This window comes from Pelophylax lessonae (genome assembly GCF_965119305.1).
Source record: "Pelophylax lessonae genome assembly, chromosome: 3".
In the NCBI taxonomy this organism is placed as follows: domain Eukaryota; kingdom Metazoa; phylum Chordata; class Amphibia; order Anura; family Ranidae; genus Pelophylax; species Pelophylax lessonae.
The window spans coordinates 314,938,398-314,960,343 of NC_138770.1; the positions used below are offsets into that span (position 1 = coordinate 314,938,398).

At 45.7% G+C, this 21,946-nt stretch overlaps 1 protein-coding gene across 1 annotated transcript in view; it reads right to left on the reverse strand.

The window, feature by feature from the left end:
* ABCC5 (ATP binding cassette subfamily C member 5) overlaps positions 1-21,946 on the reverse strand; it is a 273,035-nt gene that overhangs the window by 106,355 nt on the left and 144,734 nt on the right. Inside the window, exons 16-18 of the mRNA XM_082249426.1 lie at positions 21,727-21,870; positions 19,055-19,157; positions 668-852 (exon numbers count right to left, since the gene is read on the reverse strand). Coding sequence (XP_082105552.1) covers positions 668-852; positions 19,055-19,157; positions 21,727-21,870 — 432 coding nt within the window. The remainder of the gene's footprint in view (positions 1-667; positions 853-19,054; positions 19,158-21,726; positions 21,871-21,946) is intronic.

Sequence of the window (21,946 nt, forward strand, 5' to 3'; positions counted from 1 at the left end):
TTGTGAGTTTGCAAGCAAGGGAGGAGAGTGAAGTCATAGGAAAGCTGCAGAGCTGGAGGGGGCTGGATGAGGGCAGCGATAACAGGAGACTGCAGAGATCTATGTTCATTCATCCAGAGAGGAGAAATGTGCAGGCAAGCAGTGGTGTGTGCCTGTCTGTATATACGTTTATATGTGTCTACATATGCATAGATGTATATGTGTCTGTGTGCCTCTGTGTCAGTGTAAATCCAAGAAGTGAACAGGCAGCAGCTTCAGCTGCCCACAATTAAAAACTTTGTGGAGGGAGTTTTTTTTTTCAGATTATTTGGCAAGTACAAAATCACAATATATATATATATATATATATATATATATATAAAATAATATGTGGTTAGAGGGAAACTTCAGAATGGCAAATATGTTTCTATTACAAATTCTGGGAGCAAACTGCAAAAGTAAACCTTTATTTAGGCTGCCATCATCTCATGAAAGGCAGTTAAAACCATGCTTAATTAGACTCAAAGCGGGGAGACAAGAATGTTAGATGGTAGATATTAATGATGAATAGAGAGGAGATTCCATCTTCTCTGCAGACTCTCCTTGGACATACTGGTGTGATGTGTAGAAAAATTTAGAAGAGACTGAGCTGTTGTGAGTCAAAGTTGTTAAAAGTAAGACCACTTACCCCACTGCCCTGTTTAATCCAGTAGCTTAGCCACCAGTTGCTAAATGCTGTACTTCCTACATTGAGCACAAACAGAGCCATGATGATCAAAAAGGCAAACGGGCCTCCAGCTGCCTGTATGTAAATGCCATAAACAGACCAGGGTACTGATCCTTTGCCCTTTTCCTCCATCTGCATTAGCTGACCTGTGGAAAAAATTCACCATAATTTAAAAATGTGTTGTTGGCTTTCTTACAGAAAAAACTCAAATTGACAGACGTAACCCTTAACTGCTACAGCTAAAATGAAAAATCTGTATCCCCGCATCCATGACTGGCAACTCAATATGTATCACATATGTACAATATTTTACAATTTTTAAAAGCAATATTAAGGCCCGGGTTTACATATGTGCGTATTGGATGCGGGTTTCCCCACATCCAATTGGCATGACATGCAAGTGTGACCGGCTCTCATTGGAGCCGGTTTACACAGGTCCGGGGCGGCCGTGGTCCACATTACAAAAGGGTCCTGTGTGTGTGGGTCAGGCAAAAAGTTCAGATCTGATTCGCACCTAAATCAGTGAACAGGAACGCCCCTGTACCCCATGTTGGGAACTGCGGCAGCACATATGTGAACTCTGCCTCAAGCAAAGTTGTGGCTAGATTACCAGTTCAGCCCTTTGGACATACTAGGTACGTCCAAAGAGAAAATGGTTATTCAAAAGCTGATGGCTGCAGTAGCAGTCATCAGCTTGTGATCTATTTGTTCAGCAGGCTGTAGGCTTAAAAGTGAAAATGATGCGGCGGCTCCCTAGCTGTAATTCACTCTCACACGACTGTATTCTAAAAAAAATAAAAAATAAAAATTATAAAATATTGCCGTAATCCACGTTGCCCCGCACACATGGGCAAATGCACACCAATAGTGCGCATGTGTATGTAAACCATGGTCACCCCACACGTGACACATTGCCACAAAAGTCTGAGTGAGAGTAATGGGATTTTTGACTTAACGTAAAATCCATTTCTCTGATTTTCACTGACAGACACAGCTCCTCCTACAAGAGTAGGACATTAGGCAGAAAAGAATCTGGCTACACCTATGGGCAGTCCCTTTAAAGAACCCCTTTAAAGTGTTACCTATGGAGATTTTTGGGTACCGCATATATTTGGCATGTTTGGCATATAGTTACTCGTTGCAACCTTGTCCTTAATATTTTACCAAAATTGGGTAGTATAAAGGTGTGCTTGCACTAAAACGAATTTTATATATTTTTCCAGTAGACTGCACGGGGTGGGAGGGGGGGTGGGGAGGGAGAGGAAATTCAGTTTCCAAGCGCCGTGGCGCTCGGAATGGAAGTGGGAGCAGGTACCAGTCAAAAAGTGACAAATGTGAGGAGCGGTGGATGAGTCCTAAAAGCAGAACTTTCCCTTTTGGGTGAGGTTCCGCTTTAAGATTGTCAGTGCATAACATTATATATTTATGATGCTTACAGTGTGTATATGCAGTGTGACAGATGGGCAAGGAATCAGGAGACTTGAAAACTGCTTTTTGCAAAATGAGTGGGAAAGAGTTTTAGCAGTTAGATGGCGCTAGAGGCAAAACATCAGTTTGCAATGAGGGTTTGATGCTACATGGCATTCATAGCTAAGGCCATAGATGGGCACTATAAGAATGCCAACCACACTGCACGTGCATGTTCTTGCACTGCACCTAAGCAAGAAATAAAAAAACGGTACCCTTCCACACTGCACATACACAGCACCCGAGCATGCAGGGAATTAAAAATACCCATCCTTGAGTGCACATAACGGCAGTTTTCAGGGAGACCGTGCAACTCAAAGAACTACCCTAATAGATGGAAGTGAGTTACACTCTACTACAAAAGCTACAGAGGCACAACTCAAAAAAATTGGATTTTTGTCTTTCCTTAAAATCCCTCTCTGATGTTCATTGACGGACAGCTCCCAGAATCATCTTGACCATTGGGTTATGCTGCCCCCTACAGTAGGAGGACATTAGGCAGGAAAAATAGAATTTTTGGAAAATCTTACCGTAAAATTCATTTCTGACAGTCGCCGCCCATTCATACAGTGTTCACAATTATGTATAGGCCTTCTCCGCAGGAGCAAGCTAGGCAGTAATTTTGTTAATACAACAAACATTAACATATAGACACATCCACATGGGGCCGTCCCTCTGCCCTATATCCTCCAGCCAGTACCACTCTAATCCAGTTATTTAGCAAGCAGTCCATGAAAAACCGTCAACCCCAAAGAGAGAGGGGCGGGGGCGGCGACTGTCAGAGGACTCCGAGAAATGAATTTTACGGTAAGATTTTACAAAAATTATATTTTCTCTTGCGTCCTCTGACAGTAGAAGAAAATTCATACAGTCTTCACGATTGGGACGTCCCAAAGCAGTGTAGATGTGAGGGGTGGGAAAACGCAATCTTAAAATAGGCAACGCAGCACCCAGGGCAGAGAAAAAAACTGAACTGGACCAATGGGGTAAGTAAAGCTCAACAGGAGCTAACCCAGGAAAAAAAAAAAAATAAACCCCATGAGTAAGAGACATTCAAAAATAGCATGTCTCTTTAAACCACTGCCGCACTCAAAACTTTGCGGCCAAAAGAAGCATCCGAGGATGCAAACTCATCAAGTTTGTAAAACTTATGCAGGCCATAGACTATTCGAATTACGTAAGATTTATCGTTCGATAAACGAAAGCGGCACTCGTGCACATCATCGAGTGTACCATCAATGTGAGCCGAAAATCGTACGACAAAACACTATTTTTTGTGCCTTTTAACCACATCTCTACCGGACACACTCCCTACTGTTCTGTGTTTTGTTAGGCGAAAACATACAACTCCCCCACTAATGATACGAAATTCGGCCAATTTTCGCAAAAAAACCCAACATGTTGGATATGTGAATTTTTGCTGTCGTACGAAAATCGAACGTTTTACATACCACACTAACGATACGAAAATCGTTCGATAACACTGCCATTTACGATTTTCGAACGAAATTCGAATCGTCTATGGCCTGCCTTAGAAAAGGTGTGTACAGACGACTAGGTCGCCGCTTTGCACACCTGAGCCACCGACGCCTGGTGGCGAAAAGCCCAAGCACTAACCGCTCTAGTAGAGCGCGCCTTAACAGGGAAGGGAGGAACCCGACCCTTAATCGAATAAGCCTGCACAATCGTTTGTCTGATCCATTTGGAAATGGTTGCCGCAGACGCCTCTGTATCCTTACGAGGTCCCTCAGGAAGGACAATCAGACTTCCGGAAAGAATCCGTGGCGGAAAGGTAAACATTGATCGCCCGGGACCACGTCCAAGGAATGCAAGGCAAATTTCTTGGGATGCTTAGGCTTCGCACAAAGCAAAGGCAACACAATATCCTCATTGAGGTGGAAGGCTGAAAGCACCTTAGGAAGAAAAGATTGATTTGGTCGCAGGACCACTATATCCCTATGAACAATCAGATAGAGGGAGCGGTAAGACAGAGCCGCCAACTCCGACACTCTGCAAGCAGATGTGATCGCCACTAGAAAGGCACCTTTCTACAACACAGGCAGAGGGATCTCTCTGATGTTCTCAAAGGAAGGGCGTTGTAAAACGAACAGAACCAGATTCATGTCCCAGGGAGGTAAGGGAGCCTTCCTTGGGGGAGCCAGATGATGCACCCCCTGAATAAAAGGAGTGAATCAAAGAATTAGACGCCAAAGGGAACTGAAAAAGAATGGCCAAGGCCGATAATTGACCTTTGATCGTGGCCAGCGCTATGCGCTGATCCACCTTAGTCTGCGAGGAGGCCAAAACCCTTGCCACTGAAAAGGAGCGGGGTGAAGACCTTGTGACTCACACCAGGCAAAATATGCCCTTTAAATGCGAAGATAAATCTTCCAAGAGGAAGCTTTTCTAGCTTTTAGCAAGGTAGGAATGGCAGCAGACGAGGTACCCTTGTCTCTCAAGACTTGGCTTTCAACAGCCAAGCCGTCAAAGCCAGGCATCTGTAAAGCAGGATGGAAGATCAGTCTTTGAGAAGATCGCTTCGTAGTGGAAGCCGCCAGGGAGGCACCACTAAACGCGTCCAAGGCGTCCGCCAGAGGATCGTGAGGTCGAGCCACGAACCTTTCCACTTTTTTTGTTGAGACGGGATGCGAACAGATCCACGTCCGGAGACCCCCACCGGATGCACAGAAGGTGAAACCCCTCCGGGTGTAAGGATCATTCCCTCTGGTCCAGGGTCTGGCGACTCCAGTTTTTCACACCTGGAATCCACAATAACGGCCGGAAGGACTTGCCTTGTGTCAGAATCGATCCAAACTCACTTGGTGGTTTAGAGAAAACCTCCTGTCTAAGACTGAGGATGCTTGTTCCACCTGGTAAGGATCTCTGCCCCGTAGCAGAGCCAACATAGGAGCCAAATCCTTGGTGAACACCCTTGGAGCCGAAGCGAGACCGAAGGGTAAAGCCACAAATTGGTAAGGCTCCTCTGCAATTGTGAAGCGGAGATACCGCTGATGACCCTAGTAAACAGGGATGTGCAGATATGCATCTTTTATGTCGATGGAGGCCATGAACCCTGGACTCAGATGGCCCCACCGACCGGATGGGCACGATGACCCTTTGGGCGAGAAGATCTTGAATCGCCCGTAGTAGATCCCAGAAATGATCGGGAGTCAGATGGAGATTTGATGGAAAGAATCTGTCTGCGGGGCGAGATTGGAACTCGATCTTGTACCCTGAACGAATGAGCTTGCGAACCCACCTGTCCTGGATGTCGGACAGCCAGGGCTCGAGAAAACAATACAGACGCCCCCCCACCCTTGATACGGGTGAGGGAGTCTCTTCAAGAAGGAGTAGACTGGGTTGTCTGCCCAGCTTGACCCGTTTTGGGCTTACCCGCCCAAAATTTGTTGTGATCACCGGAGGCCTTGAAGGACTTACCTTTCCTGTGTCCCCCGAAGGCACGAAAGGAGGTTAGTCTTAAAGGAGGGACCCCGCTTAGCGTAGGGAGGTTTCCCCTTCAAAACTTGAGGCAAGAGAGTACTCTTACCCTCAGTAAGCCCCTTGATCAGCTCATCCAGAGAGTCACCAAAAAAGGTGATTCCCCCGCATAAGGGATGTCAGACACTGTTTTCTTAGAAGCGATTGCAATCCCGACCGCAGAAAGACGTGCGACCAAAGGAGCCTCGTCACACAGGTACATCAAAGCCTGTGCCATTTGGTCTAACATGTCCAGCGCACCAGTAGAAACAGACTCTGCTACCAGAGTGCGCCTAAGCACCTTGGCCCATTCTGCGATAGTCTGAGAGTTCATCACTGAGGCGAACACCGGTTTCAGCAGGGAACCTGCCACCATATGCATGTGGCGGGAAAGCGTTTCCACCGGGGAGTCTTCCACGGGCATCAGGGTGGATTTATTCATTCTGGAAACAGTGTGGTCTACTTTAGGAACCACAGTCCAGCGATTATCAACCGAATCTGCAAAGGGATAACAGTACTCAAATCTCTAAAGCCCCGTACACACGCACAGATCGTCGTCATACAAATGTTCGTCTTTTCTCCCCGGGATGTCGGTGTCTGTTGAAAAGTGCAAAGACAGCACAAGAATTTTGTCCGCAGACTTCAGCTGACTGCAGAAGTGATGTCATGTAATGGTTAACTTTCCCTGTGTTTTTTATTTTCTGAGCATGCCCAGTCTTGCAAATCTGCGGTCTGTCGGCTGATTTCTGTACTGACAGGCGAACAATCGTCCGTTCTGGTGTCCGCAGACAAAAATTTTCATGTTTGCAAGAAAGACTCTTGTCCGCGGATTGTGTGCAGACAGCGGTCGGAGGCACCATACTAACACGCGTACAATCGGCAGATCTTTCGTCCGCCGACGTTTGTATGACGACGATCTGTGCGTGTGTACGGGGCTTTAGGTACGTCTGCTTAATGCGACACCATTGGTCATTTACTGTTTCCAGAAACTCCTCGGGACAAGGAAAAACTTGACCCGACTTCAGGGTCTTGCGGGTCCTGAAGGAAACCCGCTTACCTGCCATGGAGGGCTCATCATCAAGATTTAAAGTTTCCTTAACGGAGCTAATAAGTGCGTCTACCGCAGCGCGTTCACGTGCTGTCCCAGAGGATTAATCCCCCTCCTCCACATCCGACTGAGAAGACGGGGACCCCACAAAGGGGACGTCGCCCATCGCAACCAATTTAGGCTGAGTCAGAAGACAGGGGGCATAGGCCATTTCTTTGTATTTCGGTCAGACACCAACAGATCAACTTTTGACGCTAAAGTCGCAAGTGCAGCAGATAAATAGGCTAAGCAAGTGGGATCAGAAGTATCTGAACCACCAACTAGGTCTGTGGGTAATTTGCTATCCTGGGACTCCATGCTTAGCAAAGTGCAAAACAATGACACTGGCCCTTTAAAACGGCGGTTCCCGCGGACCCCTATCGCAAACTGCACTTACAGGTGGAGACCCTTCCATTAACTAAAGCTAAACTGACAAAAGAGTGCTAGCAGAAATATAGCCAAAAAAAAACAGCAAAATATCCCCCCACAGTGTCCCTATACTTGCCTCGCTGCTATTGAGAAGTCTGTTTAAAAAGAGAAAGTGACCTCACGCCCCTAGAGGCAAAAGCCAGTCCTGAGCCACAAGAAAATGGTGCCCGATAAGAGTCAATGGAGGAAAAGCACTTCGAAAATGGCCGCTGCTTAGACAGGACATCCGCACACACTAAAGATGGCACCCGATCGGCGCTGGCAATGATGATGGAAAATGGCTGCTGCCCTTACTCTGAGGCCAAACAGCCAGCCCTTACCAAACATGGCGGCCGGGCGAACAGTGCCAAAAGCCGCAAAAAGCGCCTGCACTGGCCCCCACCGGGATCTGCGCAGAGCACCCCCAGGGAGAAGGAAGCCCCCACACTCCCCCGTATGGCGGTCTGCACCACAGGAGAGCCCCCGCAGGGACAAGGAAGGTAAGACACAGGGGGCCATCCCAAGGCCATGAGTGGGATATTACAGCAAATTTTACATGCACCGCCATCCCCAGAGTGGGCCCACTCAATCCCCCCTCCAAACCGGTTTCCAGGGACAGAGGGGTAGTAGTACTCACCATACTGCGAACGTGGGCATCGCTCAGACACGGGAGACCTCCCAACCCTGGGTGGGGGTGCCGTCAGCCAGGAAGGATGCTAGCAACCCGAAGTGGAGACATCCCAGCGAAGATAGGAAAACTTTGTAGGCTAGTCCCCTTTGCAGGGGCACTGTCGTTACGAGGCCTGGGCGTACCAAAAGCCTGCGACGCTCGATGGCAGACTGGGACTCCATAAGGTTCTATATTAACCAGTCCAAGGCCCAGTTCTGCCGACGCTTGTAGTCGTCCAAATTCTGACTAACTAAGCGTAGGTGAGAAAAAATAAAGCTATTTTAAAAGAAAAAAAAAAACACTTTTCAGAAATAAAACAAGAAAAAAACTGAGACACTAGGTCCCAGCAGGAAAGACCTAGCTCTACTCCTGACGCTAGGCAGCAAAGAAATGGATTAGAGTGGTACTGGCTGGAGGATATAGGCAAGAGGGACGGCCCCCTATGGGTGTGTCTATATGTTAATGTTTGTTGTATTAACAAAATTACCGCCAAGCTTGCTCCTGCGGAGAAGGCATATACCCAATCGTGAAGACTGTATGAATGGGCGGCGACTGTCAGAGGATGTAAGAGAAAAAAACTTTACAACATCTATGGGGCAGTCCAAGGGGATATACCCCCACTTCCTGCTATCAGCACTCGTTTTGTTGCAAGCAGTGTCAGAAGAAATATAACAACACAAAAGAGGGGCGGGTGCTGTGTCCGTCAATTATGGCAAGACAAAAATCCAATTTTCTCTTTCGTTCATTGACTGACACAGCTCCAGAATCTTCTTGACCAATGGAACGTCCCAAAGCAGTGTCAAACATAAGAGGGGGGGGAGGGGGGGGGGTAACCGCAGAAAAAAAATTCCCGAAGGCTAAACCTAGCCAAACAGGTAACATGGAGCTCAACAAGGAACAACTGGAGCTCACCTGAAACATACACCCTCAAAGAGGACTAGTCCTCTAAACCAGTGGTCCTCAACTCCGGTCCTCAGGGCCCACTAACAGGCCAGATTTTAAGTATTACCTTGGGGAGATGCAGACTAGAGTACTGCAATCACTGAGCAGCAAATTATATCACCTGGGATGTATTTCGGTTATCTTGCAAACCTGGCCTGTTAGTGGGCCCTGAGGACCAGGGTTGAGGACCACTGCTCTAAACAGCAGCCTGCAAAACCTTACAGCCAAAAGCAGAATTCACAGATGCCAGCACATCTACTTTGTAAAATTTTGTGAAAGTGTGCACAGACGACCAAGTAGCCGTCTTGCAAATCTGCATCACTGACGCCTAATGGTGAAAAGCGCAAGAGGCACTATGTGCCCGCGTATAATGCACCTTAACAGGGGAAGGAGGAACCTGACCCTTGATTAAATAGGCCGGCACCACGGTCTGTCTGATCCATCTAAAAATGGTCGTGGCAGACGCGGTCAACCCCTTGCGAGGTTTATCCGTAAGGACAAAAAGTGAGTCGGATTTTCTAAACAAATCGGTTGCTGTCAGGTACACCCTGATTGCCCGAATCACATCCAGAGAATGCAAGGCAATCTCCTTAGGCCTAGGACACAGGAAAGGCAACACAAGGTCTTCATTCCGATGGAAACCAGAGACATCCTTAAGAAGGAAGGACAGACAAAAGGCGAAGCACCACTTTATCTCTGTTAACCACCAAATAAGGTGAACGACAAGACAAAGCTGCCAGCTCCGACACCCTACGTGCAGAAGTAATAGCCTTCAAGAAACCTACCTTCCAAGACAATGTAAGCAGAGGAATCTCAAATATTTTGGAAATGCGGTTTCTGAAGAACTGATAGAACCAAGTTGAGATCCCATGGGGCAACTGAGAACGCACTGGGGGAGCCAGGTGGCAAACCCCCTGAACAAAAGTGCAAACCAAAGACTGCGTAGCCAAGGGACGTTGAAAGAAAATCGGCAAGGTCGAAACCTGGCCCTTGATAGTACCCAAGGCCAGGCGCTGTTTCACACCTGAAAAAACATTACAGAGAGGGTGTTCCTGTAGTGGCCTCTATTAATTGCAAAAAAAGGGGGAGTATAAATGCAGATGTACTAGAAAACAACTCATCAGATACCTCTTGATCCCAAAATTGCATATGAAAGACCAGGTAGGGGAAAATGGGTAAAGGAGAAGAGCCCCCCTTAATCCATGTCCACCAAAAGGGTGATCAATATGGGGTACCAATGAGTCAAAAAATAGTGTAGTAGTAGTGCTAAAAATGAATAGTTTATTAGGCACTTGTGCCTGGTGAGAAGACCGTGCATGAACAGGACACAACATACAGTATAAAAACAATTGAAAGCACAACTACAAAGACCTGCACATAACTGTAGCCTGAAATTAAATGATGGATAGTAGGTTAAGTCTGGTCAAACTACTGCCCCGTGATCCTGGGGGAAGATCAAACCGAACCAGTTCATGGAGATAATGATCAATCTGTTGAGCGTCACAGTAAAATGACCAACCTATAAAACACACAGGTATCCCAAGAAAAATGAGTGGATGTTGAAAGATCGTTCCTGGTGCTTGGGGAAAAAATGTTTTGATTAATGATGATTTATGCAATCATGTGTGTATGCTGGTCATCAACAGACAAAATTCACTCAGACTGTTCCTCCTCAAATCAATAGAAGGATAAGAAGGTAGTTCAATGTGAGGGAGCGATTCAGGAGAGTGATGTAAATACTTGACGAAAACATTCACATGGGAAGGTCAGGCATGAGGAATCCTATCTTGGAGATCCAGGGGTGATGGAGTAATGTCACCGGTGCATTGGCCGGAATGTGCAAAAACCCATGGAAATACTTATGTAAAGGTTCCTCCGTGATCCATTAAATAAGGGCAGTGATGAGCAAACACAGCCTGGTAAAGTAAAGTTCATACCTCTGAAGAAACCAACGTAAGGTTAGTGAAACGTGTCAGCGGCAGTGTCCATGGATCTGCATCTGTGTACATCCGACTCAAACACGGCCGGCTCTCCTTCGGCTCCCCCTGCTTTCAGCTCGCCATACCGGACATGACGTCAGGGCGCCACTGACGGACCCACACGCTAACTCGGAACGAGGCTCGAGCAAGCATGGTGTGGAACGCCGACACAGCGGACAGTGAATGCCGGCGGAGTCAGGATTCGGTACACAGAGGTATGAACTTTACTTTACCAGGCTATATGTGTTTGCTCATCACTGCCCTTATTTAATGGATCACGGAGGAACCTTTACATAAGTATTTCCATGGGTTTTTGCACATTCCGGCCAATGCACCGGTGACATTACTCCATCATCCCTGGATCTCCAAGATAGGATTCCTCATGCCTGACCTTCCCATGTGAATGTTTTCGTCAAGTATTTACATCACTCTCCTGAATCGCTCCCTCACATTGAACTACCTTCTTATCCTTCTATTGATTTGAGGAGGAACAGTCTGAGTGAATTTTGTCTGTTGATGACCAGCAAACACACGATTGCATAAATCATCATTAATCAAAAAAATTTTTCCCCAAGCACCAGGAACAATCTTTCAACATCCACTCATTTTTTCTTGGGATACCTGTGTGTTGTATAGCTTGGTCATTTTACTGTGACGCTCAACAGATTGATCATTATCTCCATGGCCTGGTTCGGTTTGATCTTCCCCCAGGATCACGGGGCAGTAGTTTGACCAGACTTAACCTACTATCCATCATTTAATTTCAGGCTACAGTTATGTGCAGGTCTTTGTAGTTGTGCTTTCAATTGTTTTTATACTGTATGTTGTGTCCTGTACATGCACGGTCTTCTCACCAGGCACAAGTGCCTAATAAACTATTCATTTTTAGCACTACTACTACACTATTTTTTGACTCATTGGTACCCCATATTGATCACCCTTTTGGTGGACATTGATTAAGGGGGGCTCTTCTCCTTTACCTATTTTCCCCTACCTGGTCTTTCATATGCTGTTTCACACCTCTTTGAAGAAATGCCAAAATACAAGCCACCAAAAAGGAACAGGGGGAAAACCCCAGAGACACACCACGCAATGTACAATCTCCAAACATGATGGTAAATCTTCCTAGAAATAGATTTTCTAGCTTTTAAAAGCATGGGAATCACAGAGTCTGACAAACCCCTATCCTTCAGCACCTGGCTTTCAACAGCCAAGCCATTAAAGCCAGCGACTCTAAAGCAGGATAGAAGATTAGCTCTTAAACTAATAGGTCTTCTCTTTGAGGGAGTCTCCAAGGGACATCGGCAACCAGTCGCACTAGATATGCGTACCAAGACCGGCGAGGCCAGTCCGGGGGCCACTAGAACGGCCGGAACCCCTTCTGCCTCCATCCTGCACAAGAGCCTCGGGCAGAAGTTTGAGAGGAGGGAAAGCTCAGACGATACTAGCCCCTTGGGCCACCAGAGCATCTGTGGCATTCGCCAGAGGATCCCGTGACCGTGCCACAAGCCTCACAACTTTTCTGTTGAGCTGGGACGCCAACAGATTCACCTCAGGGGTGCCCCAACGGAGACATATCTGATGAAACACATCTGGATTAAGGGACCACTCCCCCTTGGTCCAATGTCTGCCGACTGAGCTAATCTGCCTGCCAGTTTTCCACTACTGGAATGTGCAAAGCAGAGAGGGCCAGAGCGAAGCCCCATCACAGAATGCCGGCTACCTCCAGATTTGCCAACACACTTCTTGTTCCACCCTGGGGATTGACATGTGCGACTAAATCCTAACTGGAAACCCCTGAAAACGCTCCATCCAGAGATCCAGGCACAGCCTAATCACCGGAGTTCCAGAACATTTATCGTTAGTCTGTCCAAACACCCTGAGCAGAACTCAGACCCAGGACACCTCCCCATCCAGACAGACTGGCATCCGTGAGGACTCCTGTCCAATACAAGGGGAGGATGGATTTTCCCTGTCGAAGAGCCGGAGAGCGAAGCCACCAAACCAGGGACCCTTTGGTTTCCAGGCTCAGCCAGATTGGACTGTCCAGAGACTTCAGTCACTTGTCCCATTTGACCAAAATCTCCTTTTGCAGGGACCTTATATATACAGATACCGTATATGTATCTATATCATTTTTACTGCTACTAAATGTAAATATATGGTATCTGGGTAAATCAGTAATTTCCAATCAATATATATATATCGTATTAATAATATATCCTTATTAAACGGCGTTACCAGGTCCAATCCTTACCTAGATATATGATGGAAATATTAGATGGCCACGTATGTACCATGAGAGTATGGAAAGATTCTCATATTGTTTTTACGATTATTAAATGAAGAACTTATCATATAATTCCAATATCCAATATACTGAATGACTAGTAGAGGTGTCTCCCAATGACCTCACCAGTTAATGGTTAAGTAATCCCAACCAAAGGGAATAAAGTTCCTCCTTCTGGGTTCGGCTTGTTATGATTTTTACGGCCCTTTTGTTCAACACAAAATAAAAAGGAACCCCAGATAGATGTGAGATGAGACACACATTGCAACACCACTCATTACACTTCAACACACAAACACTACTACATCCATACTCATACTCACCTATACATACTCCATCTTGCTCCATCCCTAACCTGAAACTTTGAAGGGCGCCAGATGAAACTCCTCCCTAACCGTCCACCATTTTGGGAAAGGCAGCCATCTTAAGGACTCTGGTAACGACCATTTTAAGCTAGCAGCCATTTTAAGTGTGGTATATATCCAATGCTGTTTATCTGATTATGATTTTCTGATTATCATTTATTTCCTTCCTTATACGTTTTGTGAATTTCATGCTAAAAAGGTAACGAGATTACAGTCCCAGCCGTGGTAACCATATTAGATTTTTCTCTAACCACTTACCGCAAACTGACGTAGATATACGTCGGCAGACTTTGCAGGGGTATACCGGGATGATGCCTCTAGCTAGAGGCACCATCCCGGTACCGTGGTTAACAGCCGACGGTTGGCTTTCCGTCAGTAACGACCGATGCGGCTCGGGAGGCGCTCGATCGTTACCGGGGTGAGCGGGAGGGGACGACCTCCCCCCTCCCGCGACTTTGCTCGGGGCTCCCGTCCCACTGGGAGCCCCGAGCACCCAGCCGGCGGGTCCGCCAGCTGGATGGAGTCCCGATCAAAGCCAGAAACGGCTTTGATCGGGTCTCCGATGACGTAACCCGGAGGTGGCATCCATGACATCACTTCCGGGTTACTCTGCTGCAAAAGGCGGCATATTTAAAAAAACGGCTGTATGCAAAAACGCCGTTTCCGGCGTTTTGCATACATGGAGGTATAGTGGAGGGGTCTAGGGTCTTTTAGACCCTCGATTTTTTAAAAAAAAACCTGTAATAAAGTTAAAAAAAAAATAAAATACATATGGAAAAAAAAAAAAAAAAATTTTAGCCGCCCCAGTCACCGTTAGCTCGCGCACAAAAAAAGAACGTATACAGAAGTCGAGCCGCGAATGAAATCGCTGTTTAAACCACACGTGAGGTATTGCCGCGATCGCCAGAGCGCGAGCAATAATTTAAAAAAAAAAAAGAGCTGCACTCTAACTCTAAACTGGTAACCGTTAAAAAAATTTAAAGCGTCGCCTATTGAGATCTCTATTGACCGTAGTTTGTCAACATCCCTCGGGTGTGCGCAATTTTAAACCGTAACATGTTGGGTATCTATTTACTCGGCTTGACATCATCTTTCACACTATACAAAAAAAATGGGCTAACTTTACTGTTTAGTATTTTTTAAATGCAGTGAAATGTGATTTTTCAATTTTTTTCCAAAAAAATGGCGTTTTAAAGACCGCTGCGCAAATACCGCATGACAAAAAAATATTGCAATGACCGACATTTTATTCTCCAGAGTCTTTGCTAAAAAAATATATATAATGTTTGGGGGTTCTAAGTAGTTTTCTAGGAAAAAATTCAGATTTTATCTTGTAAACAAAAAGTGTCCGAAATAGGGCTGGAGCTTAAGTGGCTAAAGATTGATTTTTGTTTTTATACGTTTTTATTAGTATCAATATTAGCGCAATATTAGCGATTTAGTCTCCCGTTTTGCATAGCCTATTCTCACTCCAACTGCAGCGGAGTGACTCAATTCACAGACAATAAGGCTGCATTCACATGTCAGCGTTTGGATCGCGGGCAGAACCGCCGCGGTTCCGCCCGCGATCCGGAGATTATTGCAAATCGCGGGACGCCTAGCGTTGCCCGTTGATTTGCAATAGCCCCCCCAAACGCCGAGCGATGTAGCCGCGATTTCCGCCTGCAAACAAAATCGTGGGACGCAATACGCTCCAAAGAAGTACAAGAGCTTCTTTGGAGCGTATTGCGTCCCGCGATTTTGTTTGCGCGATGTTGCCGCGATTTGGCAGGCGGAAATCGCGGCAACGTCGCTCGGCGTTTGGGGGGCTATTGCAAATCAACGGGCAACGCTAGGCGTCCCGTGATTTGCAAAAATCTCCGGATCGCGGGCGGAACCGCAGCGGTTCTGCCCGCGATCCATACGCTCACATGTGAACGGAGCCTTATGGTCTGATTATATAGAATACTTATGTATGGTTTCTACTATACCTGGGAAAAACATAATCTTGCTTTCTTTTTCATTTTATTATTGAGCTACATATCCCATTGCATTTATCTTTTTAAGTTTGTATTTTATGTATAAAGTTATCTCTTGTGAATAAATATACTTATATATTCCCTACTGTAGTCTGTATTCACCAAGATTGGTATATGCTGTTAAAAGAAAATCGTTTAAAAAGAACTTGTTCTATTCGTTCAGAATAATATTCTCGAACGTGTAAAAGGCACAACACCCCACCCCAGGCAGGGGTGAGGGCGCACCTTCATGCTGAAGGGGCCTTGTCCACGGTTCTAGAGAATCTTGCTCTCAGTCTCCCAGACCAAGGCTGCTTGGACTCTCCTGTGGAGGATTTGAAATGTTCTGAACCCTAATCAGTTTACCCTGAGGGACAAAAAGACTTCTTGTGAACCAAGAAGGATAGGCAACGTCTGCGCTGAGGATCCTTAACCTTAACGACCTGCGGAAGAAAAAGTACTCTTCACTCCTGTGAGACCCTTAGTGATATCATCCAGGGTAGCCCCAAACAGGCGATGTCCTTGAAAAGGTAGAAAGCTTTTTTTAGAGCTCTGGTGCGCAGACCAACACTTAAGCCACAATATGCGCCCAAGTATCACTGCCCAAACAGACAGCCTAGAAACCAGGGGAGCTGCATCCAAAGAGGCTTTACAGATAAAACTAAAGTCCCTGGACCAACTGGTCCGCCAGTTCAGCAAAGGCAAGGGGAAGCTGCTCACCCTCCAGGTCACGGCGCAAATGTTTAGCCACTCGGTCAGAGTTTGCGACATAGGGCAATGATGAAGACCGGCCTAAGCACCGAACCCACAAAAGTGAACATATTGCGGGCCACAGCATCCGCTTTTCTGTCAGTCAGATCCTTAAAGGCCAAAGCTTCTTCAACCGGAATCATGGTCGCCCTATTCAACCTAAAAACCAGGGGGTCCACTACCGGTGGAACATTCCACTTTTTAAGGAGGGACTCCTCAAAGGGGTACCTCATAAAGCCTTTAGGAACCACAAATAATTTTTTGGGCGCTCCCACCCTTTCGAGACACATCTGTCAGAATAGGAGGGAAAAGGAAACACCTTCCCTGCTCAAGACGACTTGTGAGTGCCAAAGTGGACAGACGCCTCTGCCGCAGCTTCAGCTGCATCCTCCATTTTTAAAGTTTCACACAGACACAATCAGTGCGTTCCATCAGCACCTTTTCGCGCACAGATTTTTGCTAGCCTGCCACCCAAAAGGCACCTCGACCGGGACATAATGGGACTCTAGGACTGCTGTCAGTGCATCAAAGAATGGTTGAGACCCTGAGGGCCCTGCAGCCTCTGAGAGGGAGGTCAAGTGGGGAAACATGCTCTAAAGACTCAATCAGTAAATAGGGGGACCCCAAAAAATATGTCAAACAATGCTGAGGGACACCCCCCACTGCGCTAATAGCACCACCAGGTTGCCAGGGACAGCACCCTACATTCTTGCAGCAGAGAGGGAGGTCCCCACCAGAAAGGCACTGTCTGCACCAGGATAAAACTTGCTTCATGTGCGACGTCCAGGGAGAAAAAAGGCCCAGGGGTCAGCACCAGAGAAAAAGGAGGGGCTCACAGACAAAATCGCAGCCCAGAAGCTCTGTAATGGCCGCCGCTCTGTAGTATGCCAGACCAACGGAAAAGATGGCCGGACTACACAAACATGGACGGTGGGGGGGGGGGGGGCGGGGGCGTTTTAGATGACCCACAGGGACCACAAAAGCACAGAGGGGCCTAAAAGGGAAGAAGGGGAACCTGGGGGTCCGAGCGTCCCAGGGAGGGGCCCGCATCCACCCCAAAACCCTCCAGGGGAAAAAAGGGGACAGCTACTCATCATACTGGGACTGCTCCAGACAGAACCCCTCCTCTCCATCTAAATGGGGGGCTGTCGTCCAGGAGGAATGCTACGACGCAGGCCGAGACCCAGCAAAGAGTTTGACTCACAGGCTAGCCCCCGTCCAGTGTTCTGTGTGCGCTCGCTAGCAAGACTGGGGTGACCACTGGATCTAGATTATCCAGCCCGTCGCCCAGTCCAGCAGTTGATTGTAGATCTCGCAAGAAAAAAAAAAAAAAGAAATAAAGCCATTTAAAAAAAAAAAAAAAAAAAAATTGCCAGAACCATGAGATCCCAGCAAGAACTAGGTTCTTACTTCTGACGGGGGAGAGAGGGGGACCACCCATATGCAGAGGCAAGCTCTTTTTCTGCCTTCTGGTCTACTCCTGTATAGGGCAGTATAACTTATTGGTCAAGAATCCTAAGGAGCTGTGTCCGTCATTGAACGAAAGAGAAATTTATTTTTTCACCATGGATAATTCGACAAAAATGTAAATGTCGTGCTGATAACACGATAGAAGTCCATGTATATAGAAGTTAAGCTGATTTACAAAAGGAGTTTAGAATCTTCACTCAAAAACAATTTAAATATTTACTTTAATTACCCAAGTATTATAATACAAAAGTGCAGCGCTAAAGATACCAATATTTACAAAAATTATGAAAAGAATGGGTAGTGTCCAAATAAATGAGTCCCACATAAAATAGTGTAAGGTAAAGATGAATCCGCATGCAGGATATTCCAGGGAGGGAATTCTTTCCCGTGACACCAAGGATAAGTGAAGGAGGGGGACACCTCTGTGATCAGATATAGTAAGCAGCTTACCGAATTTCCGTGGCTGCTCAAATGAATGAGTCAGCCTCTCCCGGCAAATAATCTAACCAATATGGTCAGATGTTAGACAAGTATTCCAGAGCTCCGTAGTTACTTTTTCCAAATAGGAGGAATCGCCTCTCCAGATGTGTGGTGGAATCAGTACGATTAGGGGATGTTAAGCTTAGCACTCCTCAATAAACTCCATCAGCCATAAGTGAATATGTGAAGAAAAAAACGAGGCCCATAGCGCAATCCCGTAAAAACTTAAGACAACATTTATTAAAGAAAAATACTCACAATGTAACGGATAACAGGCATATCAGAAGCTGAACATAGGGTAAAAGGTGCAGCGTCCCGCAGATATCCCAGGCAGCAAACAGTATGTCACAGAAAGGCCGGCTACTTCCAGGGGGCGCGTGGACGTTGCGTCTGGAGTCGCCAACGTTTCATCATCAAAAGACGTCGTCTGGGCGTCTCTGGGCTGACTCATTCATTTGAGCAGCCACGGAAATTCGGTAAGCTGCTTACTATATCTGATCACTCCTTCACTTATCCTTGGTGTCACGGGAAAGAATTCCCTCCCTGGAATATCCTGCATGCGGATTCATCTTTACCTTACACTATTTTATGTGGGACTCATTTATTTGGACACTACCCATTCTTTTCATAATTTTTGTAAATATTGGTATCTTTAGCGCTGCACTTTTGTATTATATTGCTTGTTTGAGTCAATGTTAGTTGATTTTGTGCTGGCTGCTGCTATATTTTATTTGTTTTTTCTCACTCATTACATTAGCGCGGAAATTTTCTACATTATTTTGCAATTACCCAAGTATGCAAAAAGCAAATTCCTGTTTAATACCCAATCGTGTAGAGGAGGCTTTTCGTGGTATTGGATAACTAAAGTTGAAAAATTGTGGGAAGATTCTCAGTCACTTTAGTAAATCGGCCTTCGTATACTTGATAAAAGATCTAGATATATAGCAAAATAGTGATAGATTATACCTTCGTCTTTTTTTACAACCTTTTCTTTCTTCACAGACCCAGATTTGTTGCCTTTGTCCAAAGGTTTCTTCAATGAAGTGCTCACATTCTTTTTTAGACTCACCTACAGGAAAGAAAGTATTTCAATGGATTTAGATACCTATAGTGAACAAAATAAAAACAAAATGCCCAATGTGATAGACACAAACCATAAATATAAAATGTACAAAATGTATTATTCAAACATTAAAAAAATTACAAACCTCTTTTTAAACATGATTACAAGAACATGCATAAGGTAGTTCTCCCTAGAAGTCGTGAAGGGAAATGGCCTTGTTCTTGCTGGCCCCCTTTGCCTTCACAACTTCCAGGTAAAACCATGTTTTATTCTGTTGGCTCTTTCATTCATGTTTGGGAGAATCATGAGAACCACTAATCTACAAGACTGCTATGTTTGGAACTCTATAGGACAATTTGACCAAATTGTAAGGAGTCTTCCCCCTCTTTTTTTTTTTTTGTTGGTGCTCTAACAACCTTGTCTCTAATTTCAGACCTCTATACTTATTTCTCCAGAGGAAGCGAGAGCTGGGTCTCGCAAAATGCATTGAGATTTAATGTATAAGCATTTACTCCTTGGACTACCAGCCACATCATGATGCATTTATGGAAATTGATGTGCATATACTTATGTTCAAAAATGTTTAAAGGTGTGTAAAATTCGTTAATGTTTGAATAATAAAATATTGTACATTTTATATTTATGGCTTGTGTCCCTCCAACTCCCTTGAGCATTTCTGCTTTTGGATCTACATATATTGGAACTGAGACACTCTCATGCCTTATACATGCCAGCTCAATTCTTGAGTAACTATAGTGAAAGTCTGCTTTACCACTTCGCGATCGCCCTATAGCAGTTTTAGGCCCCTTTCACACAGGCTGTCTGATCAGGTCTGCCTGTCAGTTTTTCAGGCGGACCTTATTGGACCCTCCAGTCCCCCCCTATGGAGCAGCAGATGTCAGCGGTGACATGTCCACTAACGTCCCCCGCTATCCAATCCTGTCCACAAAATCCAGACGGATGGTGGTCTTTTGTTCTATCTGCCTGGCGGATAGTATATAAATCGGATTAAAAACTGATAGGCGGTCCGTTTTCACCCGATGTCCCCATAGGGGAAAGCAGAACTGGGTCAGTCTCTGCTATGCACAATGAGCGGAAACGGACTCGTCATCTGCCTGCTCAGCGGCGATCAACGGAGCGATCCCTCGCTGAGCAAGTGGAGTCCATAAAACGGAGGTGCCCGTGTGAAAAGGGCCTTACTGCTACAGGGCAGAAGCTGTGAACAGGATCATGTATATATACGCGATCCTGCACTTCTGGGTAGGGGGGCGCAAATGCGCACTGCCGGGCGCTCTCTCCCGCTATCATTACACACAGCAGGAGCCGATGGGCAGGTATTGCGGACTTGATGTCCGCTGGCTCCGGCCAATCAGCCAGAGTGACATAACTGCGATCTGCCTATGTAAACAGGGCAGATTGCTGTTCTGACATGGGGGGGAGGTGTGAATCCTGTGCCTAAGCAAAGGAGTGAGTAGAATCCATGTCTTCCCCTAGTAAAAGCACCTCCCACAATTTAGTAAAACACTAACTAGGCACACAGTTAAGGCCATTTTTTGCAATTCGGCACTGCGTTACTTTAATTGCGTGGATCTGCGACGCTGCACCCAAATAAAATAGTTTTTCTTTTTTTCCCCCCACAAGTAGAGCTTTCTTTTGTTGGTATTTGATCACCTCTGCGATTTTTATTTTTTGCGCTATAAACAAAAAAAAAAAAAGCGTCAATTCTGGAAAAAAAAACAAAAACAAAAAAAAACAATATTTTTCACATTCTGCTATACACCATTCCCAATAAAAAAGAAAAAAAAAATTTAAAATCACTTTTTTTATCATTTTAAAGGCAATTTGTATTCCGCTACATATTTTTGATTAAAAAAAAAATCCCAATGGGCACATTTTGATTGGTTTGCACAAAAGTTATTTAGTCTACAAACTAGGGGAAAGATTTGTCATTTTTATTTATTTGTTACTAGTAATGGCAGCGATCTTTGGCCGGACTGCGACATTGCAGCGGACAGATCGGACACCTGACATTTTTTAGGCTTTTTTGGGGGGGGGGTGGGACAGTGACATTACTACAGTAATAAGTGCTAAAAATACACACTGTTACTGTAATAATGACACTGACAGGGAAGGGGTTAACTCAGGGGTGATTAAATGGCTAAGTGTATGCCCAGGGGTGTTTTCTAACTGTGAAGGGGATAGGCATGTGGAATCAACACAGAGACCTGTGATCCTAAATTGGAGGAACACAGGCGCTGAGTCTCAAGAGAACAACGGTCTGCTATGTTTACAACAGTAGATCGCTGCTCTCTCTCCATGGTGAGTGATCGCGGATGCCCCCCCCCCCCCACGTGAATCAGCTTCCCCGCTGGCTAATGGGGGTACGGTGATTCACGCAGCCGAGCCAGCCTGCCACAGTATATCTGCGGCGGGCAGTAGGCAAGTGGGTAAAAGATGACAAAGATAATATCTGGATTACACATCTAGTAAAAAAATTGTAATTATCTATTCCCAGCTTTAACAGAGGAAAATACATAGGACATCATTTTGAAATGATCACAAATCCTTAACTTGCCTCAACAGGAGGTGCATCTCCCAGCTGAAAGTTATTAAATATTGTAGCATATTCTCCATTCAGTTTCATAAGCTCCTCATGTGTTCCTCTCTCCGTTATGCAGCCTTCTTTCATGTATATAACCTCATCACAGTCCACAAGGTACTGAAGGAAGAAAGCATCAGAGAAGGCATAGAATGACAAATGATGTGACAAGTCGACTGCGAGTTCAGGCTACTCC